The sequence below is a fragment of the Chiloscyllium plagiosum genome, unplaced genomic scaffold (genome assembly GCF_037043375.1).
Source record: "Chiloscyllium plagiosum isolate Xiang-an unplaced genomic scaffold, Cpla_swu_hap1 HiC_scaffold_36, whole genome shotgun sequence".
Taxonomy (NCBI): domain Eukaryota; kingdom Metazoa; phylum Chordata; class Chondrichthyes; order Orectolobiformes; family Hemiscylliidae; genus Chiloscyllium; species Chiloscyllium plagiosum.
Genome location: NW_028270174.1, coordinates 48,625,909 through 48,649,388, shown reverse-complemented (window position 1 = coordinate 48,649,388; position 23,480 = coordinate 48,625,909). Strand labels below are relative to the sequence as shown.

The 23,480-nt window shown below is 41.0% G+C and overlaps 1 protein-coding gene across 1 annotated transcript in view; it reads right to left on the bottom strand.

Moving 5' to 3' along the window:
* rxfp1 (relaxin family peptide receptor 1) overlaps positions 1–23,480 on the bottom strand; it is a 122,595-nt gene that overhangs the window by 94,936 nt on the left and 4,179 nt on the right. The window contains exons 3-5 of the mRNA XM_043673942.2: positions 22,741–22,890; positions 17,095–17,200; positions 8,209–8,280 (exon numbers count right to left, since the gene is read on the bottom strand). Of these exons, the coding sequence (XP_043529877.2) occupies positions 8,209–8,280; positions 17,095–17,200; positions 22,741–22,890 (328 nt within the window). The remainder of the gene's footprint in view (positions 1–8,208; positions 8,281–17,094; positions 17,201–22,740; positions 22,891–23,480) is intronic.

The window sequence follows — 23,480 nt, the reverse complement described above, 5'->3', positions numbered from 1 at the left end:
CACAGTTTAGTACTGGTCATTCACCAAAGTTAGATTATACAAGATGATAACTGCCTAATAGATTACTGCTTGAACCCTGATTAAAAACAAAGCACTAAACTCCTTTATTTAGAATCATTGCAACATTGAGGGGACATAGTTCTGAAGAGACGTTAGTTGACCCTGTACTCTTCCAAGTACCAAAAATGTCACCAAACTGATTATCAACCTCTCTGGCCAATGACTTTAGAAATATTCATAACAATGAAATAAATACAAACTTTGGATTTTCTAATATTATTCAGTTTTAATACATAAAACTGAAGCAAAAGCAAAATACTGCAGATCTGAAATAAAAAGTATAAAAAAGCTAGCAAGACTCAGCACATGAGGAACCATCTGTCGAGTTATGTCTCACCTAAAATGCAATATTCCTTTAAGGGACATACTCATGGTGTCAGTACCACATCGTCATGTGACCAGATGGCATAAATGTCTATCTCCACCTTGCAGAGCCTTCTTGCAGCTGCGGGAAGTGCAGTACAGCTTACATTCAAAATGTTTAGTTTCAGCTCCAACATACAAGTGCCTATGTTTGTAATATATGCAGAGAGCAGGGGTTGTAATGAAAGTCTATGGAACACTTTCCTTCTTTGTTACCCCTGTTTTATTTTGTTACTGGAGCTATCATGAGTACTACCATAAGTAATACCTTGCTAAAAAGCCTATCATTGTAGATTTAGAAAATCGTGAGGGCAGAACAGATCTGAGTTAACAGTGGTGGCTGTTTATAACGAAATGAGTCCTGGCTCGCACTGATCACATTAGCATGTGTGGAGTCAAACATTGTTAATGTTTCAGCTTGATGACCTACAATATTATAGACTCCAGAACTTTAATAACTGTTCGTGGATTGAATAAATCAACAAATATAAACTTACACATGGAAAGCAGCAGTAACTACTGTCTAGAATGAGCCATTAAGAGACAAAGACAAGCTGTTGCATAGAGACTGAAAGCAATCAGCCATGTGTGGCAAAGTAAGGAGTTGAGGTTACATAGACCAAATTTGTGTGACATCTGCTTGATAACTGGATACCTCATGTCACAAGGGTAAATGATTACCCTGCTAAAGAATTGAAAGAGTAAAAGACAGGATGTATCTTCAGACAGTTAAGGCCAAATGTAATAAGGAACAAAGAAGTTACTTCTGATAAGGAAGCAAGCTGCAGTCTCAAGGACCCGAGAGTAATCAATATCACATCATTCGTAGAATGAATAAGCGTATAAGAATCGAACACAAGAACTCCCCCTTTAGTAGAACTTCGGAGAACCACTCTGCATAAGATGCACCCTGTATGCATCCAGACATAGACACTGTTGGTTGGAATTGTAGCTAAATTTCCTCTGTAACAGGTAATAGTTAAGTTGAGTTGCGAGGTTTACTTGAGGGGTCTAATTTTGGTTGCTGCATGCTTTAATGTTTTTAAATTATTGTTTCACTGCTTGATTGTGAGATTTCTTAATAAATAGCAGAATTAAAGGCAACTTGTGGTGATTTATCCATAACAGACATTTCATCAGAACTGAGATAAAAATATAAAAATATAATAGCAAGTGGAAAGGCTGGGGAGAAGCAGGACAAATAAATGGGAAGATCTGTGATAGGGTAGAGGCTGGGGAGACCAAATAGCAAAATATTTCATGACACAGTAGCCAGAGTGTGGAAATAGCTATAGTAAAGAAACAAATTTTGTATCCAATACTTCATTTAAAAAAAACTACAGTGAAGGGAGAAAGAAACATAATGAAGAACAAACAACAAAACAAAAGGGGAGGAAAAAAAAAGCAAAGGGAACAAAAATGGAATCAGATGATATGACATAAAACTGTCAAACCTGACTCTAGAGGCTGTAGAATGACAAGGTCCTGTTCTGATTTGAGATTCAGTGGAACACTGTAGCAGGCCATGGACAGAAAATTAGAATGGCAGCAAAGTGGAGAATTAAGATGACAAGCAACTGGAAGCTTAGGGTAATGCTTGAGGACAGAATAGGACTATTTCATGAAGCAATCCTCATCAAGAAGAGACTACATTGTGAGCAAAGGATATACATTACTAAATTGAGAGAAATACAAAGAAACTTGTGGCTCACCTGTGAGGATTGTGCGAGCCCTTGGGCAGTGAGAAAGGCAAAGGTGAAAGAACAAGTGAAGTATCTTCTCACCTGATTGGAGAGATGCTGTGTGAAGAGAGCGGCTGTTATAACTAACTGAGATGTGGACAAAGGTGTTGTGGAGAAAATATTCCCAAGGAATGATAAAAAGGGAGGAGATATGTTTTGTGGTTGCATCATGCTGGAGGTGGTGGATGTGACAGACGATGATCCACTGAATACAGAGACCGGTGGGGTAGAAAGCAGGAATCCTTTCATGGATCTGGGAGGGAGGGAAACTGGTGAGATCATAGGTGCATGAAATGGGTCAGGCCCAATGAACCATGCTGGATGGGAATCCTCGGTTTAGGATAAAGATGTCAGAAGCACTGGTGTTGAAGACTGCAACAGAGATGGAGAAATTGAGAGCATGGAATGGAATCTTTATAGGAAGCATTGGAAGTGTAGTGTAGTCAAGGTGGCTATGAGAGTCAGTGGGTTTGAAGTGAACAACTTTTAACTCCACTCTGCTCCTACAAATAAAATGAATAGCTATCAGTACCCAATTGTTTCCCACCTATGCCTGCCTTTTTGTGGAATATGCGGAATCTTTATTATACCAGTTCTACTCATGCGCCCCCCACCCCCCCCCCCCCCCCCCACGCTTTTTCTGGTACCTTGATAACTGTCAGTATCCTCTTCTGCTCCTGCCATGAACTGTAAAAATTAATTGATTTTGGTTCTAATTTTCACCCTTTGCCTGATCTACTTCTTCCTTTAGCTGACTTCTCTGCCTTTGTTTCTGGAGATAGTTTATCTATAATAATTGATTCCCTTAGAGCCCTGTGTGACCTATTTAAACTCCTTCTGAAAATTTTAAGAGTGCCTCCATTTTGAGATGCTCTCATACCCACCTTTTGTGCTTAATAGTTCCCCATTGGACTGCTGTCAGTCCAGTGAAATGGGGCCACATATAGCTTGGGAACCTACCATCCCCCTTAATTGGACAGTAGCCTCTAAACTGACTGTCTCTTTTAAGACTCTCCATTGTCTATGAAGCTGTGGAGTTTTGGGATCTGAAAATTAACCTGATTCTGATACTAAATTGTAAACAATTTCATTAAGATTTTGCCCAATGCTATAGAGGTGGAAGGAGGAATTTTGGGATCAAACATTTATTGGCTAGAAAACTCCGGTTGGGTTAGAACAGAATGCCAATAGTCTAGCTCAGCATGAGACATTAGTTGGAGAAGGAGATGGAACCAGTTGGTATGAAGTTTGGTATGCTGTAGAAATGGTGGGAAGATGGTAGTTTCAGTTTTCCAATATGAAACTGGACAAAATTTTAGTTCAAGGAAGTCTGAATTTCAAAGATAGAGGCATTTGAGTATGGTAGAAGAGAATTGGAATTTAAAAGTATATATATGGGGCCAGCCACAAGCATACGCCAAGAGTCAACGGGTAGTTCAAGTTAAAAACAGCATTAAGCTGTCTGTGGGAGAACTTGACCAAAATTGACTCTAAATTGTGTGGAAGTCATTTTTGTCACCAAGCAATTTTTGCAGAAAATATAGCCTGCTAGCCATACTGTTGTTTGAGTCCTGGCTGAGGAATATTGTTTTGATAGCCTGATCTTGCAGCTGCAGGCTGTCTCTGCTTCTCAGGCCATGAGATAGTTCTGCTTCATAGAATGATGCATTGTTTCACTCCGTCCCTTATTGGTTATTCTAGTCTAGCTGAACCTGCAGTATATGATGTTCAGTTTTGTAGACATTAAGAAATATAGATCTTGACCATGTATGTGAACCTTATGACTGCCCCCGGTTGTGTAATTAATGGGCAGTGGGTTTGTGTTTTACTATATAACTTGTAACATTCTGTATTTCATTGGAATTGCATCAGACCTCTTCTCCGAACACAGATGTAATTCCCCATGGCCATGAATAAAAGCTAGTTAATTGCTCAAGGTCTCCTCTCCTGACTACTTTGTTTGAAACGATTCGGCATAAGAGGTCATGTTGCGGCTGTTCAGGACATTGGTTAGGCCGCTTTTGGAATATTGCATGCAATTCTGGTCTCCTTCCCATGGAAAGGATGTTGCAAAACCTGAAAGGGTTCAGAAAAGATTTACAAGGATGTTGCCAGGATTGGAGGATTTGAACTATAGGGAGAGGCTGAACAGGCTGGGGCTGTTTTCCCTGGAACATCGCAGGCTGAGGGGTGACCTTATAGAGGTTTACAAAATCATGAGGGACATGGATAGGATAAATAGACAAAGTCTTTTCCCTGGGTTGGGGGAGTCCAGAACTAGAGGGCATAGGTGTATGGTGCGGGGAAAGATATAAAAGAGAACTTTTTCACGCGTGTATGGAATGAGCTGCCAGAGGAAGTGGTGGAGGCTGGTACAATTGCAACATTTAAAAGGCATCTGGATGGGTATATGAATAGGAAGGGTTTGGAGGAATATGGGCCAGGTGCTGGCAGGTGGGACTAGATTGGGTTGGGATATCCAGTTGGCATGGACGAGTTGGACAGAAGGGTCTGTTTCCATGCTGTACATCTCTATGACTCTTATTTACTCTTCCCCAACACGGTTACTGGGTCAAAATCTTGGAACTCCATTTCTAACAGCATTGTTCGTGTCCCTATATCTGAAAGATTGTAGCAATTAAAGTTGGGTGCTCATTCCCATCTTCTTCAGGGCACTTGGAGTCATACCTGGCACAAAAAAAAATGCTTGTGGTGATTGGAGGTCAGCTCCAGGACATCTCTGCAGGAGTTCCTCAGTGCAATGTCCTTAGTTCAATGATCTTCCCTGGAGATGTTCACTGACCACAGTGTTTAGTTTAATTTTCAGCACCATTCACGGCTTCTCCGAAACTGCCCAAATGCAGCAAGACCTGGGCAATGCCCATATTTGAGCTGTGCTGAAAATGTGTTGCTGGAAAAGCGCAGCAGGTCAGGCAGCATCCAAGGACCAGGAGAATCGACATTTTGGGCATGAGCCCTTCTTCAGGAAGGGCCCCTTGGATGCTGCCTGACCTGCTGCGCTTTTCCAGCAACACATTTTCAGCTCTGATCTCCAGCATCTGCAGTCATCACTTTCTCCATATTTGAGCTGTCAAGTGGCAAGAAACATTTGTGCCAAACAAGTGCCAGGCAATGACCATCTTCAATAAGAGAGAAACTAACCATTGTATTTTGATACTCAATGACATTACCATCACTGAATCCTCCACTATCAACAGCCTGGGGGTAACCATTGACCAGAAACTGGATTAGACTTGCCAAATAAATGCAGTTGCTACAAGAGCAAATCAGCGGCTAGGAATCCGACAGTGAATAATTCACCTGATTCCTCAAAGCCTATCTACCAATTATAACACATAAGTCAGGAGTGTGATATAAACCTTGCCTGGATGGGTGCAGCTCCAATAATACTCAAGAAGCTTAGCATTATCCAGGACAGAACAGCCAACTCTATTGGCACCACATGCATAAACATCCACTCCTAAAACTCAGTATCAGCATTGTGTATCATCTACAAGATGCAACGCAAGAATTCACCAAGGTTCCTTAGATACCACCTTCCAAACTCTCAAACACTTCCATCTAGAAGGACAAGGAAGGTAGCTGCCTGGGAAGATACCTACCTGCAAGCTGCCCTCCAAGGCATTCACCACCCTGGCTTGGAACTAAATTGCCATTCCTTGACTATTATTGGGTAAAAATCATGGAATTCCCTCCCTAATGGCATTGTGGGTCTACAAATGGATTGCAGCAGTTCAAGAAGGCAGCTCAACACCAGCTTCTCAGGGCAACTTGGGTTGGACAATAAATGCTGGTCCAGCCTCATCCCCTGAATGAATTTTTGGAAAAGGATCTCTTGTTGCACTGTCTTGTTCAATGTGTTAATATTAACAGATCTGTTAAGTTTAGAAACTAGCATTCCAGCAGAGCACCATGTCTCTTGTTGCTGCTGTGGCGTACTTGCAGTTCTGCATCCTCTACGACTCCACCCTGATTCAGCCTGTGTATGGCTCTGTATTATACAAAATAGTTTTAGGTGGGTTGGAGCAGAACTCATTGGGAACCTAAATCAAACAATGTTCTCTAGCTACTATGATCTTCCCTCCTTTAATTTTGTAGTACTATCATCCTAAGATACTACATTATGCTGAGAATGGTTCAATTATTTAACATGCAACATTACACTATGGATGTTAACCTGTCAAATTTCAGAAATTATTTTGTTGCTAATATAGTTTGGTGTAATTTAAGGGTGGAATTGTGAGTAATTATTCATCTGAGCTGTACAGTATGGTAGGGGCCCATTCTCTTGTCATTTTAAAGTGTTCAAAAAGTCCACTTTCAACACGAGGCAACAACACAGACCGAATTGATTTTTGCCTGTCTCCAATGTTTCCACAATCAGTCCCACACTGGGCTGTGCACTAAAACAAAGGTTTTGGGTGAAATGTTGACTGACATTTAAGACTTAGTCTACTATCGATCTTTTGACAACTTTCACCAATGCTTAACACAAACATTGGAAAGATTTTATTTAAAATTAAACTTGTTGCCATTTGAGGACCTCATTCCACCACTGTTGCAATTTTGGAAAGTGGAAGGGGTGGGTCAGTCCAGCAGTTTAAATTGTACAAGCTAAAGAATTAGAGTTGCTGGCCGATCAAGTTCAGGACTTTCTGATCCCTAGGAAAAAAAAGTCCACCTCTCTTTACTCCAGAAATTTATCACTATTAGCATCCAGACTCAGTAAGATTCTAGCTTGGCAGGGAGGGGGTGTGGATAAACTGCATTGCAATGTACTTGTGGCTGCTGTAACTTCAACAGAAATTGAAAAAATTGAGGACATGGCAAATTATGGATGGATTTTATGTGATTTAAATATCTTGTTTTGAATTAATTATTGAGTTTCATTCAGTTTTCCAATGGTCAATTTGAGAAGGAATAGAACCATGCATAACCATAGAATGTTCCAATAACAACCCTGCTGCCTGGTGAAAGTGAAGTTGTAATACTTGCCATCATTACAGAGTAAAATTGGCAGCAGCTTCTGCATGTGCAGGTATTGTTAAATGCAGAAATCTACAGGTTACTTTCATAATTACCTTGTTTCTTCGCAGATTGCTCTGTTGTAGTCTCCACAGAAATCGCAACAGGGCTTTAACTCTGGATAATTATCTATTAGTCTCACATTAAAGGCAGATGAAGGAAGTCGGGCATATGTAATCAAGAGTAAGTTTCTAATAGTGTACTAAATGCTAATTATAGTTGAACAGTGCCTGCTTGGAAAAAATCAAGTTTACAATTTTGAGGCCATTCTCCCTTCAAAAGAAAATTATTGGTGGCGATTAAAAACATTTTTTAGTTAAAGTTTTTATTTATGTCACTTCCTTAATTCCATGTATGTGTCCTAACCTTTATTTTCCTTCCTGAAATTGAAATATAATTTATGATTGAGCTTTTTTACTTTCTGCTTTGAGACTGTCTCATTGAGACAGTATGATTGTTTGAAGAGCTTCCCTGCCACTAGTACTCCTCATTTTCTCTGCAGATGCTTTGCAGTATACTGTACTGAATTAAATAACTATATACTTTTAATCCATTCACTGGATATGAGCGTTGCTGACTAGGCCTACAATTATTGCCCCTCCCTAACTGCCCAGAGAGCAGTTACGAGTCAACCACATTGCTGTGTGTCTGAAATGACATCTAGGCCAGACAAGGTAACGACAGCGGTTTCCTTCCCTAAAGGACATTAATGAACAGGTGAGTTTTTCCCAATGATTGACAACAATTTCATTATTAGACTGGATTCCAGACTTTATTGAATTCATATCCTACTCTTTGCCAAACACCAGTCCCTGGGATATTATCTGGGTCTCTGGATTACTAGTCACTCTCAATACTACAAGACTGTCCCCTTCATGTAAGGCAAATGGTACAATCTGTTCCTTCAGTGCTCCTAGCAAAATCTGAACTAATGATTCCCAAAAGTAATCACAGCCAAAGCATATATAATAGTTTTTTTAGTTTTGTGCATACTTACAGCTCTCTAAGGTCTTGATAGTTGGTAAAGCAATCAGCATGAAGTTTTCTTAGCCTATTGACTGGCAGTCTCCTGAATCAGAGAAAGAAATGAAGTGAAGGCACATTGGGTGGAATTTTGGTTAGTCCCAGGAGTGGGAATGCTGGTGGGTAATGAAACGTAATTGTGTGGGAGGACAAAAATAAGTTTCTAGATGGATGGAGTGAAATTACAAAGCTATCAGGTTTTAAAATTGATAAAGTTTCTCAAGAGCAAGTGCTAGGAAGCCATTTTTTGGATACATCTATATCAACACATAGGGTTGTTGGAAATATCCCATCCCCTACATTCCTTTAAGTGCTGTGAAAATTCAATTGTGCCAGTGCCAACCAGAGTAAAGTTGTCTCCAGCATAGAATGGACAGAACCTACGAGGAGTCAGAGGCTAGGTCCCTTCCATTCACTGGCAAGCTTCTCAGTACCAAACGTGGAAAAGAACACTCTGCCATTGAAGCAACACTGAGCGGGACTATTCTGAAAGGACACGAAAGGGGGGTCAGCTGCTGGAGGAGCTAGGAGGAAGATCATGGAAAAAATAGCCATTTGCTGGTGGGAGTGGGGTTGAGGAGAAGGCTGCAAAAGTGTAGTGGAGGTGAGGTGGAGAAAAATAGGCTTCAGGAGGTACAAAGAGGGAGAAACAAACTGGATGAAGAGAGAGAGGCTGCGAGAATGGAAAGAGGTGGTGGCTGTAAGGTTGAGGACATGGCTGCAAAGGTGACAGGGTAGGCCACCGGGGGAAGAGGATGAGAATACAAGTGAGGGAGGGAAAGGGGAGCTGCTTTTAAAGTTTTAAACCTTTCAACCAGGAAATACTGAATTAGTCAGGAAATTTTAAATCACCGATGCCTGCACTCATTCAATCGGGATGGGACCCTTCGCCACCGCCGATTAGTCACTACCCTTTCACCGCCGAGGACGATTCGCCACCGCAAGTGTTTGTAACTCATTTTTATATATAAACCAATAAAATGATATTTATTTCACCTTTTTTTAAATCAATATGTACTATGTTGTTGTATAAATAAAGGGCACTGAGAAGTATGAAAGAACAGGCGGGAGGGAGAAACAATCACTACATATACATTTTTTCCGGTGGTGAATAGTCTCCAGAGGTCAAGTCACCCCAGTGGAGAAACGCTGGCGGCGAACTGGCTGTGACTAATCAGCGTCGGTGAATGTGCTGCGGTGAATCGTCACCAACCTCATTCAATAGCTACTTTATGGAGAAAAACATTGTCAATTGTTCAACTCAAATCTGACACTGGTATCTGAGATGCAGTAAAAAGGATAGTAACTAATAGGTTAAATCTTCCAGCTTACACAATGAAAATGCTTTCGCTCTGACCTCAGTACTCTGTGGAAGATGATGGCTTAGAAGGGTTTTTAAAAAAATCTTATTTAAAAAAAAAGACATTTGTTGCTAACTTATCACTGTTGTCTGATCAGAATTGCTGTTATGGATAGATTGTGACTTTTAAAACAAATCTCCTTACCATTTTCTCCATTTCTCAAGAAGAAGATTGCAATTTGTTTTCCCTTTGTTTAAACAGTGAGGGTGTATTTCTGCCATTCCCTCTGATATGGTGGATTCTGGCTTTGTAGGAACCCCAACAACAATGTGGTAAATTAAATCAGAAGTAAGGTTTATTCCACACTCTTCATAGAATCCCTACAGCGTGGAACCAGGCCACTCAGCCCATCAAGTCCACACAGACCTCTGAAGAGTATCCCACTCAGACCTACTCCCTTACACTATCCTATTGCCAATCCATCTAACCTGCATATCTTTGGACTATTGGAGGAAACTGGAGCAAATCCACACAGTCACAGGGAGAATGTGCAAACTCCACATGGACAGTCACCAAGGATGGAATTGAACCCAGAATCCTGGTGCAGTTAGGCAGTAATTGAGCCATCGTACCACCCTCAGATGCAGGAGAATGCTTCACAACATGGGCAGACTTATGCACCATAAACAAAAGGATAAAGAAATTATTCAATTAGTAAGAATTTCAGTAGAAAACATACATGAATTTGTTCAGTTTTCAAAACCAGTTAACAATATTCTTGTTTTTAAGATGGAGTCCAAAGTTCAAGTTTACAATCTGAAATCCCTTTGTGAGGATAGTTGAAGATCTAGCCAGCAGTTGGACAGTTGTCGGCAGTTTCTTTCCTTTAAAAATCTCTTCAAAAGTCTTCTGAGGAGGTGTAGATATGAAATGTGACTTTTGCCTCACCATTTGGATGAAAGAAATTTTTACTCACAGAAGACACACATGTTGGCTGCTTTTTACAGGCTTGAAGATGATCCTTTGTCCTGGATTTAAGAGTATTAATATTGCCAGTGGATGCTGTATGAAACTGCACTGGCCCCTAATCCAATGGTTGTTTCAAAATTATTTAATTAAAAAGGATTCAGTAATGTGGGAGTCATGTAACCAAGCCATCTACAGGGGAGCAGCAGCTACCATTGAGACAAAGGCTCACACTGTAGAAAGCCAACTGTCTACAGCCCATTTCAGAGGTTAAATGTCATCTAGTCTTAAGATCCTTTGGCCCACTGTATCCATGCTGGTCATCAAACATCCATCAGTAAGAATCCAATTTTCCAGCACTTGGCCTGAATACTTGTATTGTATGACATTTCAAGTGCTCATTTAAATAGTTCTTAAAAATCTTGAGGAGTCCAACCTCGACCATCCTTTTCATCAGTCAGCTCCGGATACCCTCAAACTTTTGGGTTAAAGAATTTTTGCTCAAATCTCCTGTACATTGCTGTGACTCTAAACCTGCTGCTCCTTACCCCAAACTGTACTCCCTGGTTACTGACCCTCTACCAAGGAGAATAGTTTCTCCCTTTCTACCCTGTCTATGTCTTTGTACACCCCAACCAGATCCCTTTCAGTCTTCACTGCTTTAAGGAAATAGTCTATCTGGTCTTTCTTCAAGGTTGAATTGCTTCAGCCTTGGCAAAGTCGTGGTGAATCTCTTCTAACGTTAGACCATAGCTGGCAAATCATGAACACATCATCTTGTAAGATCAACATAACTTTCAATTCTATCATAAAGGGCTTTTCTCTTATAACATTATAAATAGTATTCTAGACCCACCAAGAGGTATGTAGAGTATTGATTATCAGGCTGATGTTGACTTCCGAGAAGGTTCTGGAACTTAATGCTAAATTCAGTCAAATGGCTGTCACTCCTACCTTTACTGGGCTGTTTAATGTGTTTTAAAATAGTCACCAAATATATGGATAGAGAGACATAATCAAAAATGTTTTTACTCCATCTGTGACACAACTGAAATACTGTTTTATATATAGGAAATTAAGACATTTCTTGTGTGCAGCTTTAACTTTAATGGTTGTTCATAATGATTGAGGATATTGATGAATTTTTCTAATTCTACTTCTGTGAATTCAAACAACCAGATGTCTATTACAGAAGATAATTTTGTCACATGATGGTATCATCCAATTATTGACTTAGTGAGAATGAAAAAGAGGTCCTTGAAAACCAAAAAGTAGCCACCAAAATATCATTATTGCAAATGGTGTCAATTTTACTTTGAGGCTTTTTTTTATTTTCAGGGTCTATGTTTCATTTTTCAGAGGCTCCTTTTGTTCACTAGCTCATTTTATAGATGATTTAGGCCTGTAGTAACAATGTCTTCTGTATTTATGTTGATGTATAGTGTATTTCTAGTTGCGCAAAACCAACACAAGAATGAATCAATATTTTCAATAATTAAAAATGATCCATCAAATTTAAAGCCACAAAAGATCAGAAAAGAGTTAATTTCATCGGCAGTGATATTTAAATTAACATATGACAAAATGCTTAAGTCAGCAACAAACATTTATTTCATAAGCACTGACACACACTTTCATGGCATAAAAGAGTCACTAGCCAAAGTCCAAAGACTGGTGAAGTCACAGCTTCCACTATTTATGCACAAAACTGGAATATTCTAAGTAGGCAGTTGCTACCATTTTACTGCATCATAGATCTCAATCTCAAATTCAGATTTAAAAATTAACACAATGTTCATTATAATAGCACCCACTACATGTGACCCACATGTAATGTCTCCAGAACCTAAATCTAGGGATTTTACATCCATTTGTATTTTACATGCGTTGCCTCAGTGATTTTACTTTTCCAGGGGCTTCCAATTAGTTGATTATTTCTTTATTTACAGAAATTAAAGTTGTCTACCTTCTTCTCCCCCATCCTTTGCAAATCCCCTACCACATTGCCTTTTCAAGCCTCTTTCCCTCGCTTCTTTTCAGGCTCCCCATCAAAGGCCATGACAGCAACAGCTCCAGCAGCCCTGACCTGGCAGCAACCTGGCACCCAGGTTGATAATGCTGTTAAGAAGGCCTACTGTGTGTTAGGTTTTATTGGTACAGGGATGTTGCAACTATACAAAATGCTACTGCAGCAACACTTGAAATGTTGTGTACACTTCTGGTCGCCCATTAAAGAAAAGATGCGGAAGCATTGGAAAAGGTGTAGAGGAGATTTATCAGAATGTTACCTGGTCTGGAGGGAAGGTCTTATGAGGAAAGGCTTGACAGACTTGGGTCTGTTCTCCCTGGAAAGAAAAAGGCTAAGCGTGCATTTGATAGAGACATACAAGATGATCAGAGGATTAGATAGGGTAGACAGTGAAAGTCTTTTTTCCTAGGATGATGAAGGTCAGCTTGTACAAGGGGGCATAGCTACCAATTGATGAAGAACTGGTTGTCAAAGGTGAAGACGTTGTGATTGAATGATCATTGCTTGCAGCAAACTGCCTGGCTTTCAGGACAATACCATACAACCTTGTCACGGTAGACGCTGCAAGACATGTCAGAGTGTTGACATGGACACCACTACATTACATGTGGGGACATCTCCCACCACGTACGTGGCAGGTACACATGTGACTCAGCCAACATTGTCTATCTCATATGCTGCAGGCAAGGATGCCCTGAAACATGGTACATTGATGAAACCAAACAGAGGCGACGGCAACGGATGAATGGACACCGCACAACAATCAACAGACAGGAGTGTTCCCTCCCAGCAGTCGAAGAACACCTCAAGGGTCGAGGACATTCGACCTCGGACCTTCAGGAGTCCATCCTCCAAGGCGGACTTCGGGACAGGTAACAACGAAAAGTGGCCCAGCAGAGGCTGATAACGAGTTCGGCACCCATGGGGATGGCCTCAACCGGGACCTTGGGTTCATGTCACATTACAGGTGACCCACCGCGCGCGCACACACACGCGCGCACACACTCTCACAGACTTAAACCTCTTTTATATCAGACTCACACACATACATACAGCCTCTCAGAGACACAGTGATCCCAATGAGCCCACCCGACGAACCCGAACAGTCATCACAGGGATCTGTAGAGGATTGACCAAAGAAGGAGTCAACTTGGACCCCAGCGGAGGACCGCTGCCCTGAGCTTGACAGGTGTGCTCAAACTGTCAAGAAATATACAAATGCCAGATTCATCAGCCGTACCCATGAGTTAGAGCAGAACATCACCAAATCATAACACAATGCCATCCATGCTCTCAAAACCAATCACAACATTGTCATCAAACCAGCAGATAAAGGAGGAACCATAGTCATTCGGAATAGAACAGATTACTGCAAGGAGGTGTACTGACAACTGAACAACCAGGAACACTACAGATGACTACCAGCCGATCCGACCAAACAGCACACCCGTGAACTAAACACATTGATCAGGACATTGGACCCAGTTCTTCAGAGTTCCCTACGTGCACTCATCCCACGTACTTCTCGTGTAGGTGACTTCTACTCTCTTCCGAAGATACACAAAGCCAATACAACAGGACGTCCCATCATATCAGGCAATGATACCCTTTGTGAGAACCTCTCTGGCTATGTCGGAGGCATATTAAAACCCATTGTAAAGGAGATCTCCAGCTTCTGTCGCGACTCTAAAGATTTCTTCCAGAAACTCAGCACCCATGGACCAATCAAACCGGGAACATTCCTTGGACACAATGGAGGTTTCCGCACTCTACACCAGCATCCCCCACAATGGCGGCATCGCGGCAACAGCCTCAGTACTCAACAGCAACAACTGCCAATCTCCAAACACTGTCCTACAACTCATCCGCTTTATCCTCGATCACAACGTCTTCACCTTTGACAACCAGTTCTTCATCCAGACACATGGAACAGCCATGGGGACCAAATTTGCACCCCAATATGCCAACATTTTCATGCACAGGTTCGAACAAGACTTCTTCTCTACGCAGGACCTCCAACAAACACTATATACCGGGTACATTGATGACATTTTCTTCCTCTGGACCCATGGAGAGGAGTCACTGAAAAAACTACAGTGATATCAACATGTTTCATCCCACAATCAAGCTCACCATGGACTACTCTCTACTATCTGTCTCATTCTGGGACACATGCATCTCCATCAAGGATGGGCACCTCAGCACCTCACTCTACCACAAACCCATGGATAACCACACAATGCTGCACTTCTCCAGCTTCCACCCAAAACACATTAAAACAGCCATCCCCTATGGACAAGCCCTACGCACACACAGTATCTGTTCAGATGAGGAGGAACATGAAGGGCAGTTGGAAGTACTCAGGGATGCCCTCAGAACAGGGTATGATGCTCAACTCACCGTACGCCAGTTCCGATGTGCCACAGCGAGGAACTGTAATGACTTCCTCAGGAGACTGCAACCATTGTTGTCTAGTATTTCCCAGGAGCCGAAAAACTATGCCATGTTCTTGCAACACATTATCAATGAGGATGAGCACCATGCCAAGACCTTCCCCAAACCTCCACTTCTCATCTTTTAAACAGTCATCAAACCTCAAACAGATCATTGTTCGTAGCAAACTGCACAGCTTTCAGGACAATACCATGCAACCTTGTCACAGTAGACACTGCAAGACATGTTAATGTATCGACATGGATACCATCATTATGGGTGGGGACACCTCCCACCATGTATGTAGCAGGTACTCATGCGACTCAGCCAACGTTGTCTATCTCATATACTGCAGGCAAGGATGCCCTGAAGCATGGTACATTGGCGAGACCAAACAGAGGCTACTGCAATGGATGGATGGACACCACAGAACAATCAACAGACAGAAGTGTTCCCTCCCAATCGGAGAACACTTCAGCAGTCCAGAACATTCAACCTCTGAAGGCAGACTTCGGGACAGGCAACAATGAAAAGTGGCCGAGTAGAGGATGGTAGCCACGGGGATAGCCTCAACTGGGACCTTTGGGTTCATGGCACACTACAAGTGACTCCATCGCATCACACACACACACACTGTACATACATACACACACACACTATACATACATACACACACACTATACATACACACACACACTATACATACATACATACACACACACTATACATACATACACACCTACACACTATACATACACACACACCTACACACTATACATACACACACACCTACACACTATACACACACACACTACACACACGTTTGTGGGGTGAATTTGTACTTGCAGAATTACATTTTACTTTGCTCAAAAACTGCATGAATCCATGTAAGATTTTGTAAATCTGTTTTTTTCGATGAGAATCAGTCTGACCATTGTGGCACAGACAGCCTTACAGGGAGCTAACACCTTCATTACCTTATCTGGGCCGACATGACACCTATTGTTAAAGTTCACTTGAGAATGTAACTTATAAAAAAATGTTTTGCGATTTACATATGAAAGAACTGAAACCAACATGGTCATTCTAAAAGATGAGACTTAACAAACAATCCAGGACTTTTTCAACATATATTTTCAGTTACATCACACTGTAAACTTTTGCTATATGTGTCTTACAATCTTACTATCCACAACCACCTGATGAAAGAGTAGCACTCCAAAAACTAGTGCTTCCAAATAAACCTGTTGGACTATAACCTGGTGTTGTGTGATTTTTAACTTTTAACACCTCCAATTTAAGGTAGCTTTCCTCCCACAATTTGTGCTGATAGGTTGAGCCTACCAGCAGCTAGGTGCCAGAGAGTAACAGCCAGTGATTGAATTTGTAAGGGACAGCTCTTCCAGTCACTTTTATCCACTGGCTGACATTTCTGTTTCATTGTCATGGTGACTGACATTTTCCAGGTTTTTTGTGGGCTTTCAGAAGGGCACTCGCTCACTATTCCGTGCCTGGACGTGTGGATTTCAAAAGCCACTTTCCAGAGACTACACAGTGCCACTTAACCTGGCGGAGTACAACAGATTATTCATTCTCTTTTTGCATTGCACCCAGATTCTGGAGTGGGCCCCATAAATGCTAAACCTTGTTCTAACTTCTATCTTCGTCAGATAAGAGCAACTCCTGCAGCTATCCTTGGGATACATGTCCTCCTGCCTTTCCCAGACAGGCCTGGGGGAGAACCTGAAGCCAGATGCCTCCAAACCGTAGGGTCCCCTGTCTGTGCTTGGACATAGATGGTGGTCTTGCTCAACAAGGGGGAGATAGGTGGCAGCACCTGCAATTCCAAAAATCTCCTCTGAGAATGATGTTTCTAGTTTGAAGTTAATGAATGTCTGTCTAGATGCCCTTTAAATATGGCAGCCAGGCCTTTGATCCTGCCTATTCTTGCTATGCTCACTGCCTGTACATAGCTAATTGATTAGCTGTAATGTGATCATTTGTAGTCAACTGTCCCACCCAGAGCAGAAGTCTCACTTACTTCCATTGACCCACTGTCAAATACCTCACTGCTACCTGGGGTTTCACCTGCTATTTCTCCCTTGGATGATCTGAATGTTTCTGTACTTACAGTGCTAGTACATTGGATGAAACCAAGGGAATGGAATATAGTTCAGCACGTTCACACTCGAGTTCCAAGCCTCTGCATTGACATTTCTCTGAAATATTCCCAAGCACTGCAAAAAGAAATGTTACAGTATTTTATTTGTTTTGTGATTTATTGAATTTTTTTTGTTGTGAAAGAGAGTGTTTCCATATACTTCGTAAATAGAATTTTAAACACAGTCTATTCCTTCCCACAGGTTTCTTATTTACTCTCAAAGGTGCTGAAGCTAGCTGGAGTGCAATTTTATTGTGTTAATTGGTTCCTAATGTTCGCTCCAAATGTCCTTTCTTCACATCTTAGCCTACAAGATGAATTTCAGCTGGCTAACTGATTGTAGGAGAGGACACAGCATCCTTACCAGATGCCTGCACATTTGCACTTTACAGTCTGACAAAGACACTAACTATAGTTATAGTTTAAACATTTAACTGCAGGAGACTCGCTGTTTATTGCGAATTCTCTGATAATAGTACTATGCCTAATTGCTGGGAAAATGCATTACTGAAATACACTTGTCATTATGGTGCAACCATACTTTGTTGGAAATACCATACACTGATTACCTAACCTGAAATATCTACATATAAGACAATTGTGGATGCTGGCATTGTGTCCAATATTCTGAAATCCTGGTATGTAATCAGTGGATATTGAAATGGAAAAGTCTTATTTCATTTTTTTTGTCCACTCAATATCCAGGCTCATCAAAATTTTATCTTTAGGGTGAGGGAATTCTTCTGGTGGTTTTGGATGAATGATCCAGAAATGAAAGAAAATGGTCTTCTGCTCACTTGTCTGATTTCACCATTACTAAGAATTAACCTTCTGGATTGTGTGTAATTAAATATGCAGGTAGGCAGCCGATAGGATTTCTGGTCACCAATGGGAGAAAGATCATGAGTGCAGTTGAGGGTAATATTGGACAGGAGCAGATCTGGAAAAAAATAAGTCACAATTAATGGAAGCCAGGGCCAGTTACCCTAACTTTCTTTGTTAGATGTATTGTATGTTCAGTACAGTCATCTCATTACTGACATTTCTACAGGTTATCAATATTGTGCCAGAACATCAGAAGACCAAGCTGGCTTCTCAAGCACTGTTTTTGCAATAATTCAACTGTAATTATTCATCAAAGAGAAGGAATTGGTGGAAGATGATCTCAGAGAGGAGTGTCGAATCTCTAAGCCAAGTTGCAATTAAAAAAAAAAGGTATTATGCATCTTAAAAAGAACTGCAGTAGCTAAGTCACCGGTTCTAATGGGATCTATCCTGGAATATTGAGGGAGGTGAGAGAACAAATTGCTGGAGCATTGACAGACACTTTTGTATCCTCTTTGGCCACAAGGTGAGGTCCCAGAGGACTGAGAATAGCCAATATTGTTCCATTGTTTAAGGGTAACAGGGACAATCCAGGAAATTATAGGCCTGTGAGCCTCACATCAGTGGTAGGGACATTATTAGAAAAAAATCTCAAGGACAAGATCTATATGCATTTAGAAGCAAATGTTATTAGCAATAGGCAGCATAGTTTTATGTAGGGGAGGTTGTGCCTCACTAACTTTGAGTTTTTTGAGGAGGTGACCAAAATGATTCATGAGGGAAAAACCATTGATGTTGTCCACATAGACTTCGTAAAGCCTTTGACATGATCCCTCATGGCAGACTTGTACAGAAGGTGAAGTTACATAGTATCAGGGGTGATCTGGCAAGATGGATACAGAACTGGCTTAGTCATAGACATCAAAGGATAGCAGTGGAAGGATGCGTTTTGGAATGGAAAGTTGTGACTGGCGGTGTTCCACAGGTATCAATGCTGGGACCTCTGTGTTGTTTGTGGTCCACATAAATGATTTGGAAGAAAATGTGCTGGTCTAATTAGTAAGTTTGCAGATGATACAAGACTGGTGGAGTTGTAGCTAGTGAGGAAGATTGTCAGCAGGATACAGATCTGTTGGAGGCATAGGCAGAAAAAGAGCAGATGGAGTTCAATCTGGACAAATGTGAGGTGATGCATTTTGGAAGGTACGGATGGAAATTATATAGTGATGGCAGAACCCTTAGAAGTATTGATATGCAGAGGGATCTGGGTATGCAAGTCCACAGATCACTAAAGGTGGCATTGCAGATAGAAAAGGTAGTAAAAAAGCCTATAGCGTATTGGCCTTTATGGGAAGGGGCATTGAGTATAAGGATAGGCAGGTTATGCTGTAGCTTTATAGAACTTTCGTTATGTCACACTTGAAATATTGCATATAATTCTGGTCACCACACTACAAGAAGGGTGTTGATGCTTTGGACAAGGTACAGAAAAGGTTTACCAGGATGTTGTCTGGTATGGGGGATTTTAAGCTATGCAGAAAGGTTGGATAGACAAAGCTGGAATGCAAGAGGTTAAGTAGAAACTTGATAGAAGATTAGATGATTGCGAATGGCATGGATTGAGTGGAAAATGAGGCTTTTTCCCAGGGTTGAGGAGTCAATTACTAGGGGACACAGGTTCAAGGTGTGGGATGGCGGTTTAAAAGAGATGTGCGAGGCAAGTCTTTCACACAAAGGTTGGTGAGTGTCTGCAATGCACTGCCAGAGGTGGTGGTGGAAGCAGACACAATAGGAGGATTCAAGAAGCACCTGGAGGGATACATGAATAGGAAGAGAGTAGAGGGTTACGGATCCTGTAAGTGAAGACAGTTTTCACAGCAAAATGTGTTGTCGCAGGCTGGGAAGGCCAAAAGGCCTGTTCCTGTACGATATTGTTCTTTCTTTGTTTGTAATGTGGTGATCAAAATTAAGGTCATTGACAGGAAAAGGGGAGGAAAGATTATAATCCCATGGTCAATAACTTGTTGGTATTACAACTATATGGTGTACCAATGATAATCCATGGTGATTCCACAAATACCAACAATGGATTTTCGAGGCCATTGAAGAAGAATTTTCATTACTGAGAAAATGTATCAAATTTTCAGACTTTCATTCTCGTGTTAACAAGAGTTGGGGCCACTGCCTCGAGGATGGTCAGCAGGCAGCCAGAGCAGCTGCTGCGCACAGAGGTGGCTTGTTAAAAATGCTCTTGTGCACTGGGATTTTATTCTAGTTGTAATTAAAACAATGAAGCAAAACATAGCTCTTGTCCATCACATCTCCTCAGACCGCATACACTCATAGTTCCATCCATGCCATCTCATGAACCCTCCCATGGCCCCTTTTAACCTCCATTCTAACTATGCCTCTCTACTCGCCCAATGGCCCTTTATAACCAAAGCCAACCCACTGCCAACTCAGGAAAATCATGTCCCCCATATTCATACCCTTTGCCTTACCCCTCATGCCTATATTTACTGTGGGCATGAGCCATGGTGAGATGAAATAAAGTTCTAAGTATGTATTGCATACATCACTTGTCTTAAAAAATCTTTAATCTATAAAAGTTCATTCAATACATTTAAATTCTTTCCAAATATTTAATTCATTAAAAATACTTCCTTCAGGTATTTAAACTCCTATGAAAACAAACATCAAAGACTTTATCACAGTTGGACCTGTGAATCAAACTGTGATGCTTACAGACCCCTGCTGTGAGAATGACAGGCTGTGAAATCTGTTATGCAGCACTAATCTTTTAAAGGTAACCCTTACCTTTATATTAACAGATAGCTAGTGAAATTATCCACTTTTCTACACATTTATAAAACCTTGAAGAAAACCTGATCTCTCCAAAGGACAGCTAACTTCTCCAAAGGGAATCCTACTTTTCTGACTAACTCCGACACCTTTCCTTGAGTAGAAACTAACATTTGACCAAAACATGAAGAAAGTTTTGTAAAGCTTTTAGAAACTTACAGCAGTTGGTAAATGGTGTTTCATATTTTGAAAATCTTCCATAATATAACTCAAAAACCTTAGACCATCCATTGCTGTCATCTACAATTGAGAAAGCATTTTTAAAACACAGCACAAAATTAATTCAGATACAGAGATATATGTTCACAAATTATGTGAAGCAATGAGAGCTGACCCTGAAAACTAATGGATAAAGAAATCCTTCAGCATGCTTTAAAGAGAAGTTTAACACTTGAACATTTTTAAAATCATGTTATTGAATGAAAATGTGAAAATTAAGTGTAGAATTTTGGTTCTGGGCAGATTCCATTCTGATAACAAAGTATACACCCAACCAAATATCTGAGGCTTGCCCAAAATTGAACCTTGAGTCTCACTAACTTCTAATAATGCACCCTCACATTGTGAACTATATGAACACTCACTTCATTAGCAGTGGCTTTATTTAAAGTCCTAGAAGAAGGGTCATAGTGGACAAAACAAATGAAATGGAAATGGCAATGGTGAGGCTGGGTAGAGAAAACCTGTTCTTCCTGGTCAAACAAGGAGGTTGTTGTAAAGAAGTGTGCATTGAAAAAGGAATAAATTCTGTAAAGTGTCTGTAGTAACTACTGAAGAAGCCTGAACAGATAGGACTGACATCTGCCTTGATCAAAGCTGTCTGACTTATTTAAAGGGATTGAAAAATTGGAGCTAAGCTTCATGTATTTGAAAGACCTACAGTATTAAAGGAGATGCAGGAACAGGGAGAGCGAGGTGGATATTATAAGGACAAAAGATTTAACAAAAACTTAATCGGTTTCTTGGTTTTACAAAGTATAAGGAAGGTATGCTGAAACTTTTATAAATCTTCCAATGGGTAGAGGTTGCTAGAGACTTTTTCTTAAATGGTGCCAATACTTCACATCATGAAATTATTAGAGATTTTTTTATCACCCACTTACAGGATGATGAGCATTACTAACAAGGTCAGTCTTTATTGCCTATCCCTACCTGCCCTTGAGCAGATAGCGGAGCACTGCCTGCTTGACTACAATCACTTGGCTTGCAAGGTCATTTTAGTGAAGTTAAGACTTAACCATGGTGCTGTGGGTGTGGTGTTATGTACAGGAAATACCAGGTTTGTGGCCAATTTCCTTCATTCAATTACACCCTTTTGCTTCTGCCATAGCCCCGCATGAGCACCACCAGCAGATGCCAGACATTTCTGATGGGGCATCATTTTGATGTCACAAATTCCCTCCTTAACTGACTTATAGGAGCACCACTCAAAGGACCAAGCACCAAACTTGCAGATCAACCTTGTAACATTGTAAAGTATGTGGAAGCAGATGAACAGTAGGCAGGAAATTGGCGTTAAGGCCACAATCAGGTCAGTCATAATCTTACTGAATGACAGAGCAGTCATAACCTTACTGAATAACAAAGCAGACTCTAGTGGGGTCATATGGTCTATTCCTGCTTCCGTTTCCTGTATTCTTGTGTGTACTTTTGAATGTATTGTGGCGAAGTTGTGGACTTTCCATAGTCTTGTTGCGTTCTCAAATGCATACCAGGAAAATGACCTTGTTCATAAAGGCTACAGAATGTTATGGGGGCAGGAAGCAGTGGCAGAACATCTCTATCTACAGCATGACAAACTCTGTGCCAAGTTAAAATCACACTTCTTTAGGCTCTTTGACAGTGACAGTGAAATGCACATGCAACTAAAGCTAGACATTAGGAGCAATACATCCTCTGACAGAAGAATGTAGTTAATTATTTACATACCACAATCTTGTTCATCGGCTTTATTTCCACAGTCATCCACACTATTGCAGTGGAGAATCTGTGGCAAACATTTTGAAATGTTTCCACAAGGAAAATATCCTAGAGGACATCCAGCATGTTCCTCATGCAGCTCCAAGTAATTTAAAGCAACTGCAAACATAGGAAGAAACAGTCCACTTAATAAAATAATTTCATCACTAGTATCATTCTTACCTCAAGTGTATGTGTCAGTAATGGCATAATGACATGATAGAAAACAAAATGAGAAGGTTGATACATTGTGTCAAATGAGGGTGGATACATTTTCTTGGGGGGCTGTAACATAAACAGAAGGCAGCAACCATGTAAAAATGGTATATATCAAATAATGTTGTTCCAGAAAATCCCTGCAGTAATTCATCACTCATGGTTAGCACTGCTGCCTCACAGCACCAGAGACCCGGGTTCATTTCCCGCCTCAGGCGACTGACTGTGTGGAGTTTGCACGTTCTCCCCGTGTCTGCGTGGGTTTCCTCCGGGTGCTCCGGTTTCCTCCCACAGTCCAAAGATGTGCAGGTCAGGTGAATTGGCCATGCTAAATTGCCCGTAGTTTTAGGTAAAGGGGTAAATATAGGGGAATGGGTGGGTTGCGCTTCGGCGGGTCGGTGTGGACTTGTTGGGCCGAAGGGCCTGTTTCCACACTGTAAGTCTAATTTAATCTAGAAATGGTAAATGAGTTTGGAGAATTGGGCTATAGGTAC